The 23,347-nt window shown below is 42.7% G+C and overlaps 2 protein-coding genes across 7 annotated transcripts in view; one reads left to right on the forward strand and one right to left on the reverse strand.

The window, feature by feature from the left end:
* The window catches only part of SNX14 (sorting nexin 14), a 95,786-nt gene extending 80,552 nt beyond the window's left edge, over window positions 1-15,234 (forward strand). For 3 of the 5 annotated variants that reach the window (XM_019442782.2, XM_053904672.1, XM_053904671.1), the window contains one exon: window positions 2,007-4,751. The gene's annotated coding sequence lies outside the window, so the exon portion shown is untranslated. Of the gene's footprint in view, window positions 1-2,006; window positions 4,752-10,223; window positions 10,734-15,122 lie in introns of those variants that run through there. The other 2 variants (XR_008422964.1, XR_008422965.1) reach the window with 2 other exon arrangements.
* NT5E (5'-nucleotidase ecto) overlaps window positions 2,928-23,347 on the reverse strand; it is a 49,935-nt gene continuing 29,515 nt past the window's right edge. The window contains exons 4-9 of one of the 2 annotated variants that reach the window (XM_019442789.2): window positions 15,185-15,382; window positions 14,098-14,252; window positions 10,521-10,626; window positions 9,477-9,626; window positions 7,893-8,093; window positions 2,928-4,934 (exon numbers count right to left, since the gene is read on the reverse strand). In XM_019442789.2, the coding sequence (XP_019298334.1) occupies window positions 4,912-4,934; window positions 7,893-8,093; window positions 9,477-9,626; window positions 10,521-10,626; window positions 14,098-14,252; window positions 15,185-15,382 (833 nt within the window). In that variant the 3' untranslated portion in view covers window positions 2,928-4,911. Of the gene's footprint in view, window positions 5,150-7,892; window positions 8,094-9,476; window positions 9,627-10,520; window positions 10,627-14,097; window positions 14,253-15,184; window positions 15,383-23,347 lie in introns of both variants that reach the window. The other variant, XM_019442788.2, reaches the window with a different exon arrangement.

The following is a 23,347-nucleotide window of genomic DNA, read 5'->3' on the forward strand; positions in this document are numbered from 1 at the left end:
TAGTCACTCTTTGGATCCTTTTAAAAAGTATGTTCCCCAGTTATTTCATATATTTTACTTTGTACATTCCTTCCTATCTTTATGTGTGTTCCCTTGTGCATGAGCTTCACATTTTGAAATGTGTTTAATAGAAACAACTATCAGTGTTTCTGGTTGAGGGGATAAAATGAAATTAAATAGATGGGAAGACATTTTCAGATATTTAAAGGACATTAAAATTGTGTTTTAAGTATAATTAGTTATAGATATCAGAAGATCCTGAGAAATGATTGAAAGCAACCACTTAAATGATCATTTTTGACTTAGTAAAAACCATTTGATTTTATTGTAGAAATATAAATAGAAATCTAATTTGCTTCTGTTTTTAGCAGAGTGTGTAATGATATATACAAAATTGTAATTTCAGATATAGTCAACATTGGAATAAAAATGATTGACTGAATGAATGAGCAAATGAATAGTTCTTGCCAGTTCATTATACTTCTGTGTCAAGGAGTATGCTGTCTGTAATGTTCCCAGTTATCTCTTTGGCAGTGCTGGATACACAGAGAAGAAATCTTTAACCTGAGGCCCATGAGCTCCAGTGAAAAATAGTTGTTTTTTTTTAATTTCACTTTTGTTAATTTGATATTTATGATTTTTTTTCCTATCAAACACTCTATGTAATGGATGTATTTGCATTCCAATGACACCCTATTTACATAAAGCAGTGGCAGGCAGGATTTGGCTCTCAGGCTGTAGTTTGCTAATCCCTGATGTTGAAGAACAAAACAAGGGAGAAAAAGGAATACTGTTAGAAAAGTTATAATTACCTTCATATTAAGGAACAAGGGAATTAAATTTTTGGAGAAAGGCAGCTGTCCTTAGGGGTAACTTAATTGGCCTTTTGGTTGCAGAGAGGTTAAAGAAGAGTCAAACACTCTGCGTAATGAAAAGGTGTCTTCTGTAGGTAGAGAAATCTTAATTATCTGTATTCTCTGGAGGGGTGAGGCCAGAGAAAAGGACTGTGTGTGTGGCTTTTGGACTGAGTGAGGAGGAGGGTGGCAGAAAGGTACAAGGGAAGGAATTATACACAGTTTATTCAGTTTATTCAAGTGTGTAGTGCACACTCACCCATGTGCCAGGCAGTTTTAGATAAGCTAGGGATATTATTTGTGCATTTAGAAACCTACATTCAAACTCCAAGAGACAGACAATAAGATAAATAAGGAAATTATAGTATCTTAGAAAATAAGTGCTCAGAAGAAACATTTTTAACTGAGGAGGGGAATATGGGGGAGGGTTGCAGTTTTAAATGGCGGGGTCTGGGACCTTGGAAAAGACTTGAAGGGAGTGAGAAATCAGGTAATGCAGGTATGTAGGAGTCCATGTTCCAAGTAGAGAAAATAGCACATGCAAAGGTTTGAGTGGGAGAGTGTCTGTTTTGTAGGAAGAATAGCACGGAGATCAGTGTGGCCTCACATCAGGGAGAGTGAAGAGAAATAATGTCAGAGAAGTAATGGGAAACCAGATCACAGAGGGCCTTGTAGGCCATTGGGATAATTTATTGTTGCTTTTACTTGAGGAGTGTGGTAAAAAGATTTTGAGCCATTGAGCAACACAGTCTTGCTTAATACTGTAAGACATCACATTGGCTGCTGAATTGAGAACGTTGGGAACTGACTAGAGTGGAGCAGAAGTGGAGACCAGCTCATTTAGGAGGCTGCTGAAGCAATTCAGAAGTGGCAGTGATTCGAAGCAAGATAGTACTTGTGAAGGGTGTTGTGTGCCTGTGTGTGTGTTTTAAGTTGGGAAGCAAGATTTACCCAGGGACATAATGTGAGTTTGAGAAAATGGGAGCAGCCAAGGATGACTCCCCTGTGTCCCCTGAAAAGATGGTGGGGCTTGGGCCCTTATCCCCATTTCCTGTGAATGTGACCTTATTTGGAAATAGTGTTTTTTTTAGGTGACTAAAATTAAGTCATTACAGTGGGCCTAATACAGTATGACTTTGTTCTTATACATAGGGGAAATTTGGACATAGAGACAGACATACAGAGGGAAAAGGATGTAAAAACAGAGGGAAAATACCAGCTATAAGGCAAGGAATGCCTGATGCTACCAGAAGCTAGGAGAGGCTTGGGGTAGATGCTTCACCAGTCTTCAGAAGGAAACAACCTTGCCAACTTGATCTCAGGATGCTTCACCACAGTCTTCAGAAGGAAACAACCTTGCCAACTTGATCTCAGGCTTCTGACCTCCAGAAGGGTGAGACTATAAATTTCTGTTGTTTAAGCCATCCAGTTTATGTCAGTTTATTACAGCAGGCCCAGATAACTAATCAGGAAACTTTCCTAATTTGGGGAAGTGTAGCCATGGATCTATCCATGGACCACAGACTCCTCAAGGGAGCAACTTTTCCTAATGGGCAACTGTTGGCAGTCGCAACTTTCTTCTAAGAAACCCTGCTTATTCTTTGTTAGGAACTGCTGAAGGCAGTTCTGGCACCAAATGGATTTAACGGATCCATTTGACCAAGACAAAACAATTGGTTTATTTATCAGTATGCTTGAAGAAGATTCTTAGATGCACAGCCAGTTCAGACAAATTAATTAAATCCCCAACATTGTCCAACTTGGGCATTTTTATTTTTAGTAAACCACTACAAGCCTCAAAACAATTTCTACATTAGATTCTGTATATGAAAGCCAGAAAATGTAAGAGTATTATTTAAAATATCCTTTATTTACTGTTTTCTCTTATCTAAAAATTGCATGCATTTTTCTTCTTGTTTTTTTGGCTGAAAAGGGGGCTAGGGAAGGTTATCAAATGGCAAGGGACTTATGACCAAGAGAAATGATACCAGTGATAAACCATCAAAAGTTTTCCTTCAGTTGTATTGTCTCAGGTTATAATGTTTGCTTGAGAGAAGAAATAACTACCAAAGACAAGGAGCATATCTTCAGTTTTATTGCACAATTGAATCTACAGCTGTAAAGTGAGGTCATTTCTTAAACCACTGCACAATATATGCACATATATTTAGAAAACTTACAAAAAATGTTCTTTAAAAATTTGTGCTCTAATAGGATTCATTGTATTTTACTGGCCAAGCATAAAAAATATACTCCAAATGCACCTTTCTCTAATTTTCCTCTTCCAATCCTGTTGACATTTGCTTATAGCTAATCTGTATATGCATAGAACTGAGGGCTTTATTTTACTGCAGCAGCCTTTTTAAAGATGTTATAAAATTTTTAAAGTATATTTTGTATCAAGAGTACTTAATATTTGTAAACATTAACAAACACTCCCTCTCCAAACCTCTAGCTGCTGTTTGCTCACCATTTTTTTTTTTTTTTCATTTATTATTTTTGAGAGAGAGAGAGAAACCACATACAGGGGAAGGGACAGAGAGAGGGGAGAGAGGATCTAAAGCAGGCTCTGTGCTGACAGCAGGGAGCACGACACGGGGCTCCAATCCATGAACCATAACCTGGACCAAAGCTGGATGCTTAACTGACTAAGCCACCCAGGTGCCCCTGCTCACCATTTTTTAAGGTGAAGGCTCCCATTTCTCATTGAAATTTATGCAATGCTGAGCAGGCTCACCTGGTCTCACGACCACCTTAAGCAAGTATTTGTTCTTTTGGTTATAAATCATTTCATCAGTCTGGGTGTTTCCTGAACACCCACTCAGGGGGCTCACTCCCAGGCAGGAGTTCTCATATTCATACTTGAGCATGACTTAAGAGTGTCCATATTTGCAGGCAGATCTGACTTCAAACTTATCATGTATAACACTTAAAAATAAATCCTTGTCTCCCCTCTGAGTTTTCCATAACTGCGGTGGGGGATGAGAAGGGACAGAGGGAGAGAGAAAGAGAGACAGAGACTAGGGTAAGTGCTGGCATCTTGCTGGGGAGAACAGGTACAAGTTTAGAATCACACCTTATCTTAAAAGGTTCTCTTCTTATACCCTCACATTAGAAAGAAGGGTGGAAAGAGCACAGAGGCAGAACTGATGGAATCTCATAAAATTATTCACAGGTAATACTATGTATCAGGCACTCTTCTGCTACTCCTTAGCAAATATCTCTTTAACAAATCTAAATGCCCTTTAGCTCTTTTTCTTCCATAATGTAAATATGTCCCCGGTGTCCTGTTCTTCCTTTTCCTTTCTCCCTGCCCCTGGACTATTTTTTGCAGGCTCTAGCCTTTCCCATCATCTGCTGCTGCACTGTTTGTTCCCTGACTTGTTAAAGGCACATGGGTGGCCTCAGGAGAGAATGCTGCCTGTGTTTAGTCCATGAAACTCAATGTAACAACAAGATCTAAAAAGGGAAAAGTTAGAGATATGAAATAAAGCAGAGACTTGTCATCCAGGAGCTTGATGCCATTGACAGTTATGAGCAGAGGAGACCATTAAGTATCTTTCTGAACAGCAACTGGATGTAGTTGAAAGAGTCTGGACTTGAGGTCAGAAAACCTGGGTGCAGGTCTTAGATTTGTCACTTTCAGCTGTATGGCTTTGAACAAGTCAGCTCTTTCTGAGTTTCAGTTTCCCTGTCTGCCAAATGGGAAAAACATCGCCTGCCTTGCCCACCAAAAAAAGTTATAGGCATCAAATAAGATAAAAACTGCCTTGTAAAGGATAGAGTTCTATGTAAACATAAATTGTTTGGTGGATTAAAATGGATATTAAAAAAATGATTTCTGTGGTTTAAAATGGTTAATATAAGTTTTATTAAAATTTGCATATGTAAACTAAAGATGGTTGGCTCTCCCCTCAAAGGGCTCATTTTCATTTTTTCGTGTGTGTTCAGTGACTTGCTGATCCTGAGTAATGATGTCAGTGTCTTCATTTACAAGCCTCCAGCCTCAGCTTCTGGGGTCCAGCAAAGATGGTCTGTGCCATCACCAAGCCAGTTCCTAAAATGCAGACTTGAATCTCACTTGAAAAAAAAAATGCAGTTCCACACATTAATGGCAAGAGGAATTTTTGGCTACTGGTATAAAACAATGCTCACTGCCAAAAAGGAAAGAAATGTTAGAGAAAAGCTTCCACGACAATGACTTCCTGCAGAAAACTTGATCCGACCTTCAACTGCTGGATAAATTACTTTCATTTTTAAGATGTATCCAGAAACCACGTTGATATCTTGATCACCTGGAAAAATATATACATTATTTTAACTACAGAATAAGTAATTACCAATTAAGAGTAAGAGGTGGGAAAACCAACGTATTTCTCTAAAGTCTTTTGTAATTGTAAGAGGGAAGATACTACTTTCATAAGCAAGGATAAAATGTCACAAAAGACAAGAAAAGTGATTACAGGTGCAAAGAATTTGATTGCTTTTTCATGTTCCAGATGTGAAATGTGCCCACTGTTGACTACTAGACAACTGGAGGGAATAGTCATCTCAAAAGGTTGTTGACCTTTAATATTGCTTTTGAACCACTCCAAAACAAGGGCATTAGGGAAATGGTTGAGAGCAATTAGTTGAGACATAAAAGTGGCTTTCTTCTGCTTGCCTGGTCAGAAGTCATTTTTGCATAATTGACAGACAATGGAGACTTCATTTCCAAAAGAGAGGAGACCTGATAAATACTAATTGCCTATAACTACAACAAACCCATAGGGACCTGACAAAATTTTGTTTTAAAAATATCACTCAACAGAGCATATTTCTGATAAGCAGTTAATACCCAAAATATATAAAGAACTCCTAGAACTCAAAAGAAAAACAAAATAAAAATCTGATTAAAAAATGGGCAGAGGATCTGAATAGATTTTCCAAAGGAGACCTACAGATGCCCAACGGATACATGAAGAGATACTGAACATCACTAATCATCTGGGAAATGCAAATCAAAACCACAGGGATATCCCTTCTCTGTCTAGAATGGCTATTATCAAAAAGACTAGAAATAACAAGTGTTGGCAAGGATGTGGCAAGTGCACCCTTGTGCACTATTGGTGGGAATGTACTTGATGTAGTCACTATGGGAAACAGTATGGAGGCCCCTCAAAAAATCAAAAATAGAACCATTGTATGATCCAGCAATTCCACTTTAGAGTATTTGAAGAAAACACACTAATTCAAAAAGTAACATGCACCCCCATGTTCACTGCAGCATTATTTATAACAGACAAAATAGGGAAAAAACCTAAGTGTCTGTGGTAGATGAATGGATAAAGAAAATGTGATTCCACACAATGGAATACTATTCAGCCATAAAAAGAATGAAATATTGCCTTTTGCGATAACACGGATAGACCTTGAGAGCATTGTGCTAAATGAAATCTATCAGAGAAAGACGAATACCATCTCCTCTCACTTGTATGTGGAATTAAACAACAGCGACAAAACCAAACTTGCATATATAGAGAACAGACTGGCGGTTGCCAGAGGTGGGGGTAGGGGGGTGGGAAAAATGGGTGAAGGGGGTTAAAAATCCAGACTTCCAGTCACAAATAAGTCATAGGGATGTAATGTATAGCATGATGACTAGAGTCCATACTGTATTGCATATTGAAAGTTGCTACAAGGGCAGATCTTAAAAGTTTACCTCACAAGAGAAAAAAAATTTGTGACTATGTATGATATTAACTAGACATTGTGATGATCATTTTGCAATACATACATATATTGAACCATGTACACCTGAAATTAAAACATTGTGTTATATGTCAATTATACCTCCACAAAAAAAATACACTAATATTTTTAAAAAGAACTCTGCAGTGGTTCTCATCCCTGCATTAGAATTGCTGGAAGAGTCTTTTCCCCCAACACAATTATATTGGAATCTCTTAAAAGCTGGGGCCAAAGTATTGATATTTAATTTAAAATGCTCTCCAACTAAGTCTGATACACAGCTAGGGTTGAGAACCCTTAGGGCCAAGGCTTCCTCAGCCTTCTATGTGAGCTCCTCTCTCAAACTTAATCAGTCTGGGTTTAATCTGCACAGCCCCCAGCCTCTGTCTCATGTGGGACCCAAGAGGACACTTCTGTAAAGCCTGCGCTTCCATCATCTTTCATGGAATGTGCAGAAGTAGCTAGCATCTTTCCTGGCAGGAAGGCTGCCTCCTTTGCCCTGGCTCTGCTCTCCACCCTCCTTGAAACAAGAGGCTGAAACAGCAGGCCCACCACAGGAAAGCTGACAAGGAAGTACCAGAGCTCTTTTCTGGAAATGCAAAGTTGTGCACATGCTTTATAAGCACGCTGGCTTCTGCCCTAGAGAAGAGGAAGGGGTAGTATATTCTATCAATGGATCAATGGACTTCATGCATGTGAAGTGGTTCTTTTTTTTTTTTAATGGCCCTGTGCTGGTGGTATCCTCTGGGCCTCTGTGGGACTCAAATCTACCATCAGCCGACTTCCATATGATTTTTAAAAGTGAGGTTGCAGTATAATGACCCTAAATGCTGCCAAAAATACTGAGGTCAGGTGTGGTTGTTCCTTTCAATACTCCACCAACCCAATGTGCTAAAAAGGGGGAGGGGAGCACAGCCCATCTACTCCTACCTGACCTATTCACACTAAAAGCTTCAAGAAAGCTTACAGGATTTTCCAGATCCAATCTAAAGTTCTAGAAATGAGGTTTCTCATTAAGTGCAAAACCCATTGATATTTCACAATTTAAATAGCTGTTTATACATACTTAACAGAATTTTAAAACATTTTGGGCTTGGATGGGTGGCTACGTGTGCTGAAGAGGGGTAGGGCACATATTCTCCAAAGCATTGCTGCTATTTTCCAACAAAGCGGGAGGGAGGCGGCAACAAAGAGGCAGGATCTGATTTCTGGCACTGCAGTCCTGGCATCCTGAGTAGCTTCCCTCTTTGGCCCAGTTTTGTTCTTGAGTACTTTGGAGTAGGGAGAGGAAGAGACACTTGTGCTTACCAGAGTCGTGTCTTAATGCTTCATCTTTTATCATCTGGAATCCATCTCCACCATTGGCAAGGAAGCTTGGAAGGATAACCTTATATATCTCATCCATTCTGAGAGGCTCATAACTGGGCACTCGACACTGGGTGCAAAGAACATCCAATTTGACCACTCTGTCCCCAGGTTTTCGGGAAAGATCATACACCACATGAATTCCTAGAAAAGAAACGAATCTGTATGTTTTCACTGGATCCAGAGGGAAATTTCTGTTTTCTAAGAAAGAGATTTGGCCAAAATATGGAATTGGGGCACTCGGCTTGGTTTTCACTGAGTCTGAGCTTGAGTGAAATTTCAGCAAGAATTGCGGTGACATTGCAGCATTTGGTTAGATTGCGTTTGCATTTCTTGGTTAGGTTTATCCTTGAGTCTTGGGAGGTCTGAGAACCACTGGGAGGAAAACTGGCTCTGCTTCAGTATGGGCAAGGGGTAACAGTGCAGGGAGAAACCACATCTTTTTAAAATCCTAAATGAGTTGGTCAGCCACTTGGTTCAATGGCTTTGGAAAATGAGAAATAGATGAGAGGTACAGAATATTTGTTCTAATTTTGAAGACTACTAAATGATAATAATTTGGGTTTGGATGACTTTCACAAGACATGTTAACTACCCAGCACTGTGATGGAGCACCAAAACCCTGTTGTCCCCCCAAGTCTCTCCTGGAAAAGTGCAGAATGTTTGGGTTACCCCACAGGCATTAGGCTATGGCTCCACCACCATCTGCAGCTCCCCCCCTCAATCCAAAGAGTTGGGGGTTCTGTAGAAGGAGGACTTGACAAAGCAATCACACTATCAAGTGAGGCCCACCATCTACAGTAAAAAAAAGGGGGGGGGCAAATTATGGTATCAGTATCAAGGTTATAAATTTAACGATTAATTCGTTGGACTGTGGAAGTTATTACTGACAAAAGTGTTTCACATTCACAAGTCCTTGGCAATTTGGGAAGCATTTATTTTCATTCAGTTTTCACTGTGATCCATGAGATGAGCAGGGCAGATATTTTCAGAACATTCAGAGAGGTTGAAGACCTGTCCCACGTCACAGTGGAACTAGAACCAGGTGTTCCGATGTGTCTATGTAGTCGGCCGCCCCTCCCAGACATCATCCTCGCTAATACTGATTGGATATTGAATTCCTTTGAACCTCTGCATGGTACCAGGCAATTATGAATAGAACGGAGAATGGTGGTTTTGGTTTTTTTCTAAAAAAAAAAAAAAAATACTGAGTGTTTAAACAACTAAGATTTTAATAGAAACTAGACCTCAAGGCTGCTGACCTGCTTAGAGTCTGGAGGGCCAGCTCCTATAGTGAGTCTATCTGACATCCAAATCAGGTGTAGCAACTACTGCTCATTGCCAAGGCATTGAGGCGTTGACCCTGACCTAATCTCAGTTGGTCTGGGAGCCCATGACCATTGAGAGACTATGCATTCATGTTGGGTGGGGGGAAAACCTAAAAAAATCTGGCAGTGGAGGTCCTGGGGAGTGAGGAACTAAGCCAACCAGCAGGACAAACCCACTTCACTTCAAAGGGTGACTTACCGCCCACCTGCAGGAACTCTCCAGTAGACTGGCCATAGCGGTACACGCTGTGCTCAAAGGCCGCCTTCAGGGTGGAACCTTTTAATTGGACCAGGTCAAAGGTTCCTCCAAAGGGCAACACAGCAGCCAGGTTCTCCCAGGTAATTGTGCCTGATGGTAGTTGTAGATGGGGTGAGAAGGAAAACAGCTTGAGAATAAGATTACCCCAAGACCAGCTTCCTTTAGGGTTGGTGGAGATGAAGGAGACAAGAGGCTATTGGAAGGCTATTAGTACAGCATCAGCTGTGTGAGTGGTTCCTGACACTCAGGGAGGGAATGGATTCAAGAGGCCTCTGGCCATGCTCTCAACCACTGGGCAAGATGACAGGTGCTTATAAATGGCTGTGGCTCCAAAGTCACCAGTGCTCTGCCCTGGATCTCTGGCTTATAGCTGGGTCTTCAGTGGGTGTTGAGCATTGCTCAGTTCCTCCAGACAGGCAGTGTGTCCCTGCCACCTGTCCTTGTTTGACAATGAGATGAGCTTGGGGCTTTACACTGAGACTACCTGGTTTGACAGCAGATCAGGGAAGACTGCAAGAGCGGTTTGAATATCTGACTAGTTGGTTTGTTTTACCATGCAAGATCCTGGATATCTGTAAATGCACTAAAAGAATTTAATCCAGTAGGGTGTTGTTGTTTTTTTGTTTTGTTTTGTTTTTGTTTTTTTCCAGCACAGAACATGGACAGTTTGTCCCTTTCTCTTTCCAGGTATCAAGGAGGCGGCTGTTGGTAATCAGCAATAATTAGTATTTGGTTTTGTGTGTCAGAAGTTTAGATCAAGATTGGGTTCCATTCACCCTCGCTCTCCACTCTGTGTGTGAATACATATGAGAACACACAAGCATGTGTGTGCCCTTCTGCTTAGGCACTGACTTGAGTAGCAGTTAACCGAAACTGGAGAGGCTGACATTGTGGTACATGGCTGACAGGACAGATGAGCTGAGGCCACCCAGGGGCACGGTCAGAGAGAAACCTGAGCTGACACCCTGAGCCTGGGAAGCATACCGTTGTTCCGCTCGTCAATGGGTGACCGAATGCCACCTCCATTTAGAATGCACATGGACACATGGTTCCAGGACACTTCATCCGAGTGTCTAATGTTGTTGTTAATCTGCAACAGTAGCATGAATTTACATTAGTTATTCTAGACCTTCTTCCATAGTATCAGTTTTAGGGATTTGGTTATCTCTACCATGGAAATAAAGCTGCTTCTTCCTGCTCCTGTGTTCCCAGAGATTTCTCAAGTATAGTCAGTCAGAACTAGTTTTATGCTCTGAGAAGCAAAAATAAGAAATAGTGACCAGTCCCGTGTCAGACTCTTAGAAGCAAGTAGCCCTGAGCCCCCTTTCCTAAGACCCTTCTACTCTCAGGCCAGTGGGCATTAGCAAAACTGGCTCTTGTGTCAGGACAGGACCTCCATGCAAATTGGTCCACCATACCTCTCCTTCCCCACCTCCTCCAGGCCCCACACTTGCTCCTGAAGGCGTGACCTGAAAACCTTTCCACTCAGGACCTCAAGCCAACAAGATCCCTGGCCTCCATGTCAAATTTCCAAGTTGGCAATTTTGGAGGCACAGAGATGGCCTCCTGAAATGGGTGAATCCGTTTCATTCTTTTCTTTTACAAAATATGTGTTTAGTTACAAGAAATAAAATGAATATATTCTCATTTAAAAAAAAAATAGCGCAAAAGCAAGTGTTTTCTTAACACTTGCCTCTGCCTCTTAAAAGAGAGGTAAGCACTGCTAACAGCTTGTTTCCTTCCAGACTTTTCTCTAAACATTCCCATACTGGCTACTCTTTAGCTACTTTTTTTTTTTTTTCAAAATAGGATTCTTCTTTAATATTATGATTTTTTAAAGTATAATGTATTGTCAAATTGGCTAATATACAGTGTGTAAAGTGTGCTCCTGGTTTTTGGGGTAGATTCCCATGGTTCATTGTTTACATATAATACCCAGTGCTCATCTCAACAAGTGCCCTCCTCAATGCCCATCACCCATTTTTCCCTCTCCCCCACCCCCCCCCCATCAACCCTCAGATTGTTTACTGTATTTAAGAGTCCCTTATGGTTTGCCTTTCTCCCTCCCTGTTTGTAACTTTTTTCCCCCTTCCCTCCCCCCATGGTCTTCTGTTAAGTTTCTCAAGATCCACATATGAGTGAAAACATATGATATCTGTTCTCTGACTTATTTCACTCCGCATAATAACTTTCAGTTCCATCCACCTTGCTGCAAATGGCATGATTTCATTCTTTCTCATTGCCAAGCAGTATTCCATCATAGATATAAAATACATCTTTATCCATTCATTAGTTGATGGACATTTAGGCTCTTTCCATAATTTGGCTGTTGTTGAAAGTGTGGCTATAAACATTGGAGTACATGTGCCCCTATGAATCAGCACTCCTGCATCCTTTGGATAAATTCCTAGTAGTGCTATTGCTGGGTTGTAGGGTAGTTCTATTTTTAATTTTTTGAGGAACCTCCACACTGTTTTCCAGAGCGGCCGCACGAGTGCAACAGTGCAAGAGGGTTCCCGTTTCTCCATATCTCTGCCAGCATCTGTTGTTTCCTGAGTTGTTCATTTTAGCCACTCTGACCAGTGTGACCTGGTATCTCAGTGTGGTTTTGATTTTTATTTCCCTGATGATGAGTGATATTCAGCATCTTTTCACGTGTCTGTTGGCCATCTGAATGCCTTCTTTGGAAAAGTGTCTATTCATGTCTTCTGCCCATTTCTTCACTGGATCATTTGTTTTTCAGGTGTTGAGTTTAGTAAGTTCTTTATAGATTTTGCATCCTAGCCCTTTATCTGATATGTCATTTGCAAATATCTTTTCCCATTCTGTCAGTTGCCTTTTAGTTTTGTTGATTGTTTCCTTTGCAGTGCAGAAGATTTTTGTCGTGATGAGGTCCCAGTAGTTCATTTTTGCTTTTGTTTCCCTTGCCTTTGGAGATGTGTCGAGCAAGAAATCGCTGCGGCTGAGGTCAGAGAGGTTTTTTCCTGCTTTCTCCTGTAGGGTTTTGATGGTTTCCTGTCTCACATTTAGGTCTTTCATCCATTTTGTGTTTATTTTTGTGTACGGTGTAAGAAAGTGGTCTAGTTTCATTCTTCTGTATGTCGATGTCCAGTTCTCCCAGCATCAGAGACTTTTTTCCATTGGATGCTCTTTCCTGCTTTGTCAAAGATTAGTTGGCCACACATTTGTGGGTCTAATTCTGGGTACTCTATTCTATTCTTTTTGTCTATGTGTCTATTTTTGTGCCAATACCATACTGTCTTGATGATTACAGCTTTGTAATAGAAGCTAAAGTCTGAGATTGTGATGCCTCCTGCTTTGGTTTTCTTTTTCAATATTACTTTGACTCTTTGGGGTCTTTTGTGGTTCCATACAAATTTTAGGACTGTTTGTTATAGCTTTGAGAAGAATGCTGGTGCAATTTTAATTGGGATTGCATTGAATATGTAGATTGCTTTGGGTAGTACTGACATTTTAACAATATTTGTTCTTCCAATCCATGAGCATGGAATGTTTTTCGATTTGTGTTCTATAGTTTCCAACATACAAATCTTTTATTCTTTGGTTAGGTTTATTCCTAGGTATTTTATGGTTCTTGGTGCAATTGTAAATGGGATCAATTTCTTGATTTCTCTGTTGCTTCATTATTGGTGTATAGAAATGCAACCAATTTCTGTACATTGATTTTGTACCCTGCAACTATGCTGAATTCATGTATCAGTTCTAGCAGCCTTTTGGTGGAATCCTTTGGGTTTTCCATGTAGAGTATCATGGCATCTATGAAAAGTGTCTTTAGCTACTTCTTTTGTGTGACTGCATACAAAAGAAGAGCCAGCACTGGTCTGACCTTGGGAAGTGCGGACATTGTCATTTACTTGGCAGTCAGTTATTGAGAGTATATATATCGGGCACTGGGCTCCAGGTACCAAGCACAGTGCCAAGCACAGACAAAGAATCAGCCTCCTGGGTGCGGACTTTGGTGGGAGTGTTAAGTCTGGCCTGGGGACCCTGGTTCAGCATGGCTCCCCAGGGGCTGCCAACAGCCAGTCTCTTGTAGACAGGTAGACAGTGGGGTGTTTTCTTGAGCGATCTATTCAGCCACAGGCCTTATTATAACTGCATGTCGTCATTCTCTGCTTGTGAAGGAGGCTTCCAGTCACACAAGGCCTTGTTCTCCGGATCCAAGAGGGCAGATCAGTGAGACACTCTGGCCAATTTAGGCCCAAGCAAATGTGTTTTATCTACTATGTCTACATCTTCAGAATAGTGAAGTTTCACGTATTCAGATCATCTTACAAAAGGAAAGCAACATCCAAAATTCAGACATCCAAGGTGAATACCTATCAATAAAGCTTTCAGTTCTTGTGCAATAAAGTGATGGTCAACTGGTATAGTTTAGGCCCCTTCCCAAGGTACTACTCAGTATGAATCTACCCCAAGCTATTGTATGCATATTAATTTTTAAAGACCTTGAATTTTGTAACAGGCTGTCCCTCCTTGCAACCTTCCTCCCTCCCCTCTTCCCCTAAGCACAGGCCCTGCACTCCTGGGGACCACTCACCATGGCATCACAAATCAGGTTGCCCATGTTGCATTCCTTAAAGCGGCATGACTGAGTGGAGCCATCCAGATAGACAATTGTTTTCCCTAATTCCTGAGTAGAAAAACCGTCTAATTTTATCCTCCATTTGTTAATGTCTGCTTTTATGCTTGGATCTAGAAAAAAGTAAAACAGAAGAAAACAAAACAAAAAACAAAAAAATCAGGTTGCCATTAAGGCAGATCTCACCCTGGCCTAAATTTTGGAGAAGGAATCAAAGATCATTTAGCTTACCTGTTGTGACTATACATTTCTTTACCCTATTTGTCTACATTTTCGTTTTGACTATAAAATTTCCTCAGAAAATTCTGTTCCTTGGTAATAAGACTAGGAATGGATCTGAACTTAAAGATGCACTGAGTATCCTAACATCAACTCATCACACCTGAATGAGCACCTGTGGACCCACTTGGGATAGCATTGGGGGGGGGGGGCGTGGGGAAGAGTGGGGATGATGAAAGGTCCCCAGGGCAGATCTACAGGGCCTTCTGAGGTTCTGCTGTGCAGTCCCGGCCTCTCCCTCTGGCTGTTGAGATGGTCTGTGCTGTGAGCACAGGCTCTGCAGGGCACCCCACTGCCCATCTCTCCCTGGTCCAATCATGGTGAGAGAGGCCCAGGGCTGTGGTCATGTACACCACATGTAAACAGGTGACATAAGATGTATTTTATTCTGAGTCCCAGACAAAAAAGTAAAAAAGACACTCCCTCATGTGATAAAGAAACAGAAGCCCACTGAGACTGGGCAACTTGCTGTGGGCACACTGCTGGTGGTGGGGCTTTGGACCCCTTTGCAGCTCTCCTCTGGACATGCGCTGAGTGGCTTTTCCATGCCTGGACAAAGCTTGAAAAGACAAAAGAGGCAGTGACACGGTGTCTGATGCTGAGAGGAACTGGGAAAGCAAATGGGATATTGGGCATTTGAGTGTATTTTCAATCTTCTTATCCATGAAGAGGGCAAACTTAAGAGAGAATTCAATTCTTTAAAGGTGTTACAGCCTTGCCCTGAAACATTAACAACAAGAACAAAGTCCAGCCATCATTTACCCACCTTCCACAATGCTGCTGTTGAGAAGAATGGGATTTCCATGCGAAGCGATGACATTTCCTTTTTCATCAAACTCAACCTTCAAATAGCCTAAGTATTTGCCAAAAGCATAAGCCTGGACCACAGGAACCTTCCGCCCATCATCGGACGTGACTATGAATGGGTACTTCCCAGCTGGCACCTCTTTGGAAGGTGGAGTGCCTAAAACAGAAGAGCCAAAGCTGATCAAGTCAGCCCTTGTACACAGCTTGGCTGCAGGCCAGCAGGCCACAGGCCAGATGACAGGGAATTCTGAATTGATGATGTGCTAGCTGCTGCCCCACATAGCTTGTCTTTCAGAGCTGCGCTTGGACATTTGCCCATTTCCGAAGGCCCTTTTGGCACATGAATCCTTCCATTTTCAACTCAGCAAGTGTTTGGTAAGCTCTTCCCACATCTATGGTCCTGCGCCTGGTATAGTGGGGGACACAAAAACGCGGTGGGGCCAAGATTATCCCAGCTCTATCCTGACTCAAGCTCAATTCTCAATAGCTGGGTAGAATAGCCAAGACACTTCACTTCCCTGTATTTCAGTTTCCTCACCTGTAAAATGGAAGAAATAATGATTCTTACTTCACAGGGTGGTCTAAACTTCCTAGCACAGTGCCTGGCACACAGTAGATAATAAATGTGTATTTCCTTCCCTTATGAGGTGATGACAACCTCTAGAAACCCTAGACGTACAATCTAGAGCTTAGGATCCTTAGTGGAACATGAGTAGAAACAACTGAGCCTGTCCTCAGGTTTTGCTGCTAAAATTGGAATTCCTTTAGGTGCTTTTCAGAAGAGCCACGTTAACCCTGGCAGTCAACTGGCACGCACACTACTCATCCAGCCAGACCTCATACAGGCTAGATTCTGCCGACTTCTGTCTCAAAGGGGTTCCCTGGGGACAGCCTGGGAGCCAACTCAGACCCAGAGGCTGAGGGGCTCCCCCCACCACTGCCTCCTGGACACACGCTTGCACAAGGGTGGGGAGCCCTGCCGTATGGGGCACAGGCCCTGGCTTCTAAGCACTTGGCATGTTTCTGTAAGTGCAACGCTCCTTCAGGCACACTGCAGTTCACATCTTACCTCCAGAGAGCTAATGAGCCCAGTTTTGAATCACAGATTATAGGTGGCTCAGTTGCTTGAGCGTCTGACTTTGGCTCTGGTTATGATCCCATGGGTTCATGGGTTTGAACCCTGCACTGGACTTGCTGCTGTCAGTGCAGAGTCTGCTTTGGATCCTCTCTCCCCTCTGCCCCTCCTCCGCTCTCTCTCACGCTCTCTCTCTCTCAAAAATAAACAAACATACAAAAACCCCAGATACCCTTGACCCATTACTCTTTCTACTCACCCTCCAAACACCCTGGCCAGTCCTTCCTATTAGAGGTTTACAGAGGGCCCAGGAAAACTTCAGCACATTTGTTACTCACATGGATTGGTTATGAGAGCTGGCCCAGAGGCAGGCTGTGCACTAGATCTCATTTAATCTTCTAAGCATTCCATGAGGCAGGTTCTATTACTATCTCCACTTTACAGATGAGAACGTTGATTGTCATAGGCAATCAGTGTGACCAAGGTCACACTGGTACATGCGTTATGTGCAGTATGGCTGGTACGTGAAGGAGAGCAGACTGAAAGCGGGGGTGAAACTGGAGCTTCTGTTCTCTCCACTGCCCGACACAGCCTATGCTTGCTTGTCTCACAATGCCTGAAAAAGTCGGTTGCCAAAGGTTGCTCACTAAATCCAGTGCTGCACCTTTCCACCCCAAGCTGTTTCTGGGTTTCTCTTTTCACCTAAGACAAGCTGGGGTGGATATCATGAAAACCTCACTCCTTCTCTGGTCCTATAGAGCAGCCCCCATTCCAGCCTAATACCAAAGAGCAGAAGTGCAGCAAATACCAGCACCTCAGAAGCAGGAAACAGCTGTTGCCCACTTTAGTTTCCCATTTTCTTGCTCCCTCTGGAAAAAGAAAAAAAAGAAAAAAGACCAAAGTTTTGGAACTTGACTCTTACAAAAGCACCTGACTGGAGGCCCCGTGCAGGGCTTGCCCCATCTCCACCTGTGGTGTACAATCTCATGGGTGACTGGCAGCTGTCAGCCCTAACAGTTATAGATGATCTCACGCATTGCAGAGGAGCAGGGAAGGTTAACACAGTCATCATCCTCATTCTGCTCTGCACTGGTTCTTATTTGGGCAATCCTGGAGCCTGGACCAGGGCTGGTGTGGTAGCCCCTTCTCACCTTCTCACCTGGGGAAGGTTAGAGACAGTAGTTCCTCCTATGAACCCAGAGATGCAAGTGCAATTGGGAGGTGCAGTTCCCAACATGTCCACGAGATGGCAGAGAACACTTCGTCCAGGAGGAAAAGGCACTGTCAGTTTTAGAAAGGACCCTGGCAGTTTCCTGGACACCCCAGAGAAGGGCAAGCCTGCTTTTTTGTTTTGTTTTGTTTTTTTTTTAGCCTTTCTCATTCTGCCTCACAAAGACATAATCAAACTTGAAATGAGTGTAACAGGATTTTGAGGATACAGTCAAATGCCTCATCAAATCAGCATGCACTCTACAAATAGGAGCTACTAACCCCAACTCCAGTCTGACAGGGGACATTCTCCGGTTCTGAAAGGCCTTGATGTTCCTTTTGTTAGAACATAAGACATATCATCTGCTTCTTAAAGGGACTTAATCAGGAACAAGGAGGATGCTTCCCAGAGGCTGAGGAAATAGCTGGTCCAGTTTGGCTAGTGTCTGCCTCCTTCACAGCTGAATGCTCTCTGCGTCTCTGCAGAGTTAGTGGCTCTGTTAGAAAACCACTAACAGAGAAAGCCATCCAGGGCTTCACATTTTCCATACTATTCTATTCAGCCAAAGATGCTCATGCCCAAAATATTATTTCCGCACAGAGCCACATGTCTGTCTTTAGAAACCCAATTTGTCATCTTGGCAGGAGAGACATTATTCACCAGAACTCCCTTCCAGCCATCTAGTAAGTAAATAATCTGGGAACCAAACATGGAGAAGCCAAGGAATTGTGGGCTGACATTTAGAGTTGGTAAGTGGGGCATTTCCTAGAATAGCGTGAATGCCTGACGGAACCCACCAGGGTTCTGCCCTGGGGGCCTTGGCCACAGCAGCTCCTCAGGAATGTGACAGTTCTAATTACAGGCCTGGGCAACTGCCCTGCCAGTAGGCAGAAGGGGCCAAGATGATGGATCATGTGACAGAGGTGCCAAGAAGCAGGCCTTTGACCTGGTTTTCAGTTGGTTAAATATAGTATAGAATGTTTCAAGGCAGTCCTTGCTACAATTTTATTGTGTATGGGACCGGTTTAAGAACTTCCATGCTTCCTATGTGGTACATATATGCAACACAATATTAGCCATAAAAAAAGGATGAGATCTTGCCATTTGCAATAACATGGATGAATCTAGAGGGTATTGTGCTAAGCAAAATAAGTTGGACTGAGAAATACCACGATTTCACTCATATGTGTAATCTAAAAAACAAAACAAATTAACAAACAAGAAGCAAAATCGGACCTATAAATATAGAGAAAAAAACTGATGGTTGCCAGTGGGGAGGAGTGCAGGGGTTGGGCAAAACAGGTGAAGGGGACTGGGAGACACAGGCTTCTGATTATGACATGAATAAGTCACAGGAATAAAATGCACAGCATAAGGAATATAATCAATGATATGATAATAGCCTCATATGGTGACAGGGTAGCTACAACTTGTGGTGAGCACAGTATAATGTATAGAGATGCTGAATCACTATGCTGTGTACTGAAACTAACACAATGTTATGTGTTAAGTAGACTCAAAAAAAAGAGCTTCCATACTTCCTATGAAAGGACCAGATAAAAGTAATTAGTAATTAGCATATTTCACACCATTGCTTCTAAGGGAGAGTCTCTTTTTTAACTTACTTGGAAGTGGTTGGTCTGTCTACTTCTCTACCTCTCCTCAGGCAAGCCACACTCCTGGTCAGCATTATCTTGTGCCTGGGTTACTGAGATGGCCTCCTAACTGGTCTGTATGCCTCTTCTTTGCCTCTTTTTTAAAAAAAATTTTTAATGTTTATTTTTGAGGAAGAGAGAGACAGAGTGTGAGTGGGGGAGAGGCAGAGAGAGAGGGAGACACAATCCGAAGCAGGCTGCAAGCTCTCAGCCATCAGCACAGAGCCCAACGCAGGGCTTGACCTCACAGACCACGAGATCCTGACCTGAGCCGAAGTCAGACGCTTAACCAGCTGAGTCACCCAGGCGCCCCTTTGCCTTTCTTTTTTTTTTTTTTTTCCAGTTAAATTATACTTTATTTTTTATTTATTTTTTTGATTTAGGTGGTTTTATTTTTATTTTTTTATTTTTTTATTTTTTAATATATGAAATTTACTGCCAAATTGGTTTCCATACAACACCCAGTGCTCATCCCAAAAGGTGCCCTCCTCAATACCCATCACCCACCCTGCCCTCCCTCCCACCCCCCATCAACCCTCAGTTTGTTCTCAGTTTTTAACAGTCTCTTATGCTTTGGCTCTCTCCCACTCTAACCTCTTTTTTTTTTTTTTTTTTCCTTCCCCTCCCCCATGGGTTTCTGTTACGTTTCTCAGGATCCACATAAGAGTGAAACCATATGGTATCTGTCTTTCTCTGTATGGCTTATTTCACTTAGCATCACACTCTCCAGTTCCATCCACGTTGCTACAAAAGGCCATATTTCATTTTTTCTCATTGCCACGTAGTATTCCATTGTGTATATAAACCACAATTTCTTTATCCATTCATCAGTTGATGGACATTTAGGCTCTTTCCATACTTTGGCTATTGTTGAGAGTGCTGCTATAAACATTGGGGTACAAGTGCCCCTATGCATCAGTACTCCTGTATCCCTTGGGTAAATTCCTAGCAGTGCTATTGCTGGGTCATAGGGTAGGTCTATTTTTAATTTTCTGAGGAACCTCCACACTGTTTTCCAGAGCGGCTGCACCAATTTGCATTCCCACCAACAGTGCAAGAGGGTTCCTGTTCCTCCACATCCTCTCCAGCATCTATAGTCTCCTGATTTGTTCATTTTGGCCACTATGACTGGCGTGAGGTGATATCTGAGTGTGGTTTTGATTTGTATTTCCCTGATAAGGAGCGACGTTGAACATCTTTTCATGTGCCTGTTGGCCATCCGGATGTCTTCTTTAGAGAAGTGTCTATTCATGTTTTCTGCCCATTTCTTCACTGGGTTATTTGTTTTTCGGGTGTGGAGTTTGATGAGCTCTTTATAGATTTTGGATACTAGCCCCCCTTTGCCTCTTTCTAATCCAGTTTCCACACAGCAGCCTGAGTGAGGTTTCTAAAACATAAATATGATCATGTGTTCCCTGGTTTAAAGTATCTCCTGCTGTCGTAGGAAAAACAGGACAATTTTTGACAAGGATATCATAACCTACGTGATGTGGCCCTTTCTTGCCTTGCCAGCTTCATCTAGACCGACCGCCCTGTGCATCAGCAGTCTCGGCTTCTCTCACTCCCAAGCCACACCTGCCTCCAAAGCCTTGGACTATGGGTTGCCACTTGGAGCCAAAGGCCTACATGTGCATTTGTGACATTTGCTTCAGTTTAGTCTTCTGTAAAATGGGGAAAATAATAATACCAGCCTCCATGCTTGCTGGGTGGGTTATAGAAGTTAATGCAGTGAGGAAAGCCTATGTTGGTAAATGCTCCATAAAGATGAGTGATCATTATTTACCAACTTTAGCTCCTGGATGTCTTTCTGATCTCAGCCCAAATGTCAGCTTTTCAGGAGAACACTGTGTGACGATCCCCCAGCGTTGGTCAGGTTTTCCTATAGGTGCTCTCACAGCATCTGGAACTTCTCCCTTCATAGCATGCTTTGTAATTATATATGATAAGATTGATTTGTTTGCATACTTAAAAAAATCTGATCAGGGTCGATATCCCTTATAAGACAAGTTCCAGGAAAACAGGGGCTGCCGTGTCTCCTGGGTTTGCCCAGCATACAGCAGGCATTCAATAAATGTTTGCTAAATGACTAAGCTTAAGTAGGTCAGCCAACACTTTCCCATGGATCAGACAAGACTTCTATGCTTTCCCTGTAGTGACATCCATATGCCCGAGGGGGCAGGGTCTGAGTGCCCACCCCTTCTTCCAACTCCTCTCAATTCAATTTTCTCAACTAATGAGCTGGGTGGGGCTTGTAAAGCAGAACCAGGGCTGGGAGTCAAGAGAATGGGTTTTGGTGCTAGCTCTCTTTCAGTGTGGTTTCATGACCTTAACGCAGACATTCAGCTTAAATTGGGGGCCTAAATTTATCTCCTAAATGTGTAAAACAAGAGATTTGGGGGTGTCTCAGTGGCTAATTTGGTTGAGCGGCTGACTTCGGCTCAGGTCATGATCTCACAGTTCATGAGTTCAAGCCTCACGTCGGGCTCTGTGCTGACAGTCCAGAGCCTGCAGCCTGTTTTGGATTCTGTGCCTCCCTCTCTCTGCCCCTTCTCCACTCATGCTCTCTTTCTCTCAAAATAAATAAACATTAAAAAAAATAAAACAAGAGATTTAACTTTTTTTTTTTTTTTTTAGAAACTAGATCTCCTGCATGCAGGAAACCTTGGGGCAATGTGAGCCATAAAACAGACTTCTCATAGTGCAGGCTGAGGTGTGCTGGGCGAGTCCAGCTTCAGGCTCCTGGCCATGGGTGCTCTTCAGGGCACAGTTTGGAGACTATTGCCCGACATGCCCTTGGTGCCCAGCTAGTCAGGCCTGCTGCTCCATCCCCGGCCTCTGGTGTAGCTACACCAAGCAGCTTCAAGCATCTAAGACCAAAGGCTCTCTCCTGTTTTCCCAGTCAAGAGGTCTTTGGCAACCAGAGGGGCGAATCACAGTGTCCTTGGCTACCTCTGTATCCAACCATGACACCATGACACTTTAGCTGTCATGTTTCCTTAAGGGAACTCAGTGAGCCACGTAATATTCTCCATATCTGTATGGTGTCCAGATTTACTGCTCAAATACTCACTCTTGGACATTCAGTGATGACTGGGAGGTCTGAAGGAGATGATGAGTCATGGAGCCGTACCCAGAGTGGGCACAAAACCCTCATGAAATCCAGTCCAGGCTGTTGGCCTGAACCCAGTTCTGGCTGGTTGGAGCAAATAAGGGAGTCCTGTACAGTAGGCATGAATTCACTACAAATTCATTCACTCATTCAACATTTACCAAGCTACAACAGGTATCCAGTGTTTTGGATCTCTACTGCTCTGCAGGGTCAGGCCCCAATGTCTTTGCTTTATCTCCATGAGGTCAGGAGACACTGCTTGACGGAGACAGAGTAGGGGAAGGAGTGATGCCCCAGCTGTCTGCCATGCTCTTCTCTTCCCAAGAGGATCCAGCTACACCTATGGCCTAGTAGCTTTCCAGGTACCAGACTTCCCATTCACTTTTTACATTATAGAACAGGGTTTTATATAACAAATTAAAAGTAAATCATAACACTGTCTTATCACTATGGCCTGTTAAAATGCAGAGTCCAAAGGAATGGGATGGGGAGAGAGAGACTGGTTCTCATCTTAACACGACCTTCTTGCAGTTTCATTTACTCACAGTGCTATTTTCAGAAGTAATAACTGTATCTTGCATTTAGTTCCTTTGGAGAAAACATGTGGGAATAGCTCTCTTCCTTGCAGCTTCCAGATTCTGTAAGCCTAGTAGGCCGCACCCCTTCTCTTCATTCTGACATGAGAGCCGTCAGGTAATCTTGGGGTCAGCTCCAAGTGCACAATGGTTGTACTCAAAAGAACCTGGAATGATGTTCAACATTGCAGGGGGAGCAGTTCATGCACTGTTTTGGTCATGCCTCATTTAAAGCTGAGTCTTAAAAAATATGGGCTAGCTACAGTACAATGAAGTTAATTTAATAGGTGGTAACCAGCATTAAAAAAATTAAATAACAGGGGCGCCTGGGTGGCTCAGTCGGTTGAACCTCCGACTTCGGCTCAGGTCATGATCTCACAGTTCGTGAGTTTGAGCCCCGCATCGGGCTCTGTGCTGACAGCTGAAAGCCTAGAGCCTGCTTCGGATACTGTGTCTCCCTCTCTCTGCCCCTTCCCCACTCATGCTCTGTCTCTCTCT

Source organism: Panthera pardus, unplaced genomic scaffold (assembly GCF_024362965.1).
Source record: "Panthera pardus isolate Hobbes unplaced genomic scaffold, ASM2436296v1 HiC_scaffold_17, whole genome shotgun sequence".
NCBI classification, from domain to species: Eukaryota; Metazoa; Chordata; class Mammalia; order Carnivora; family Felidae; genus Panthera; species Panthera pardus.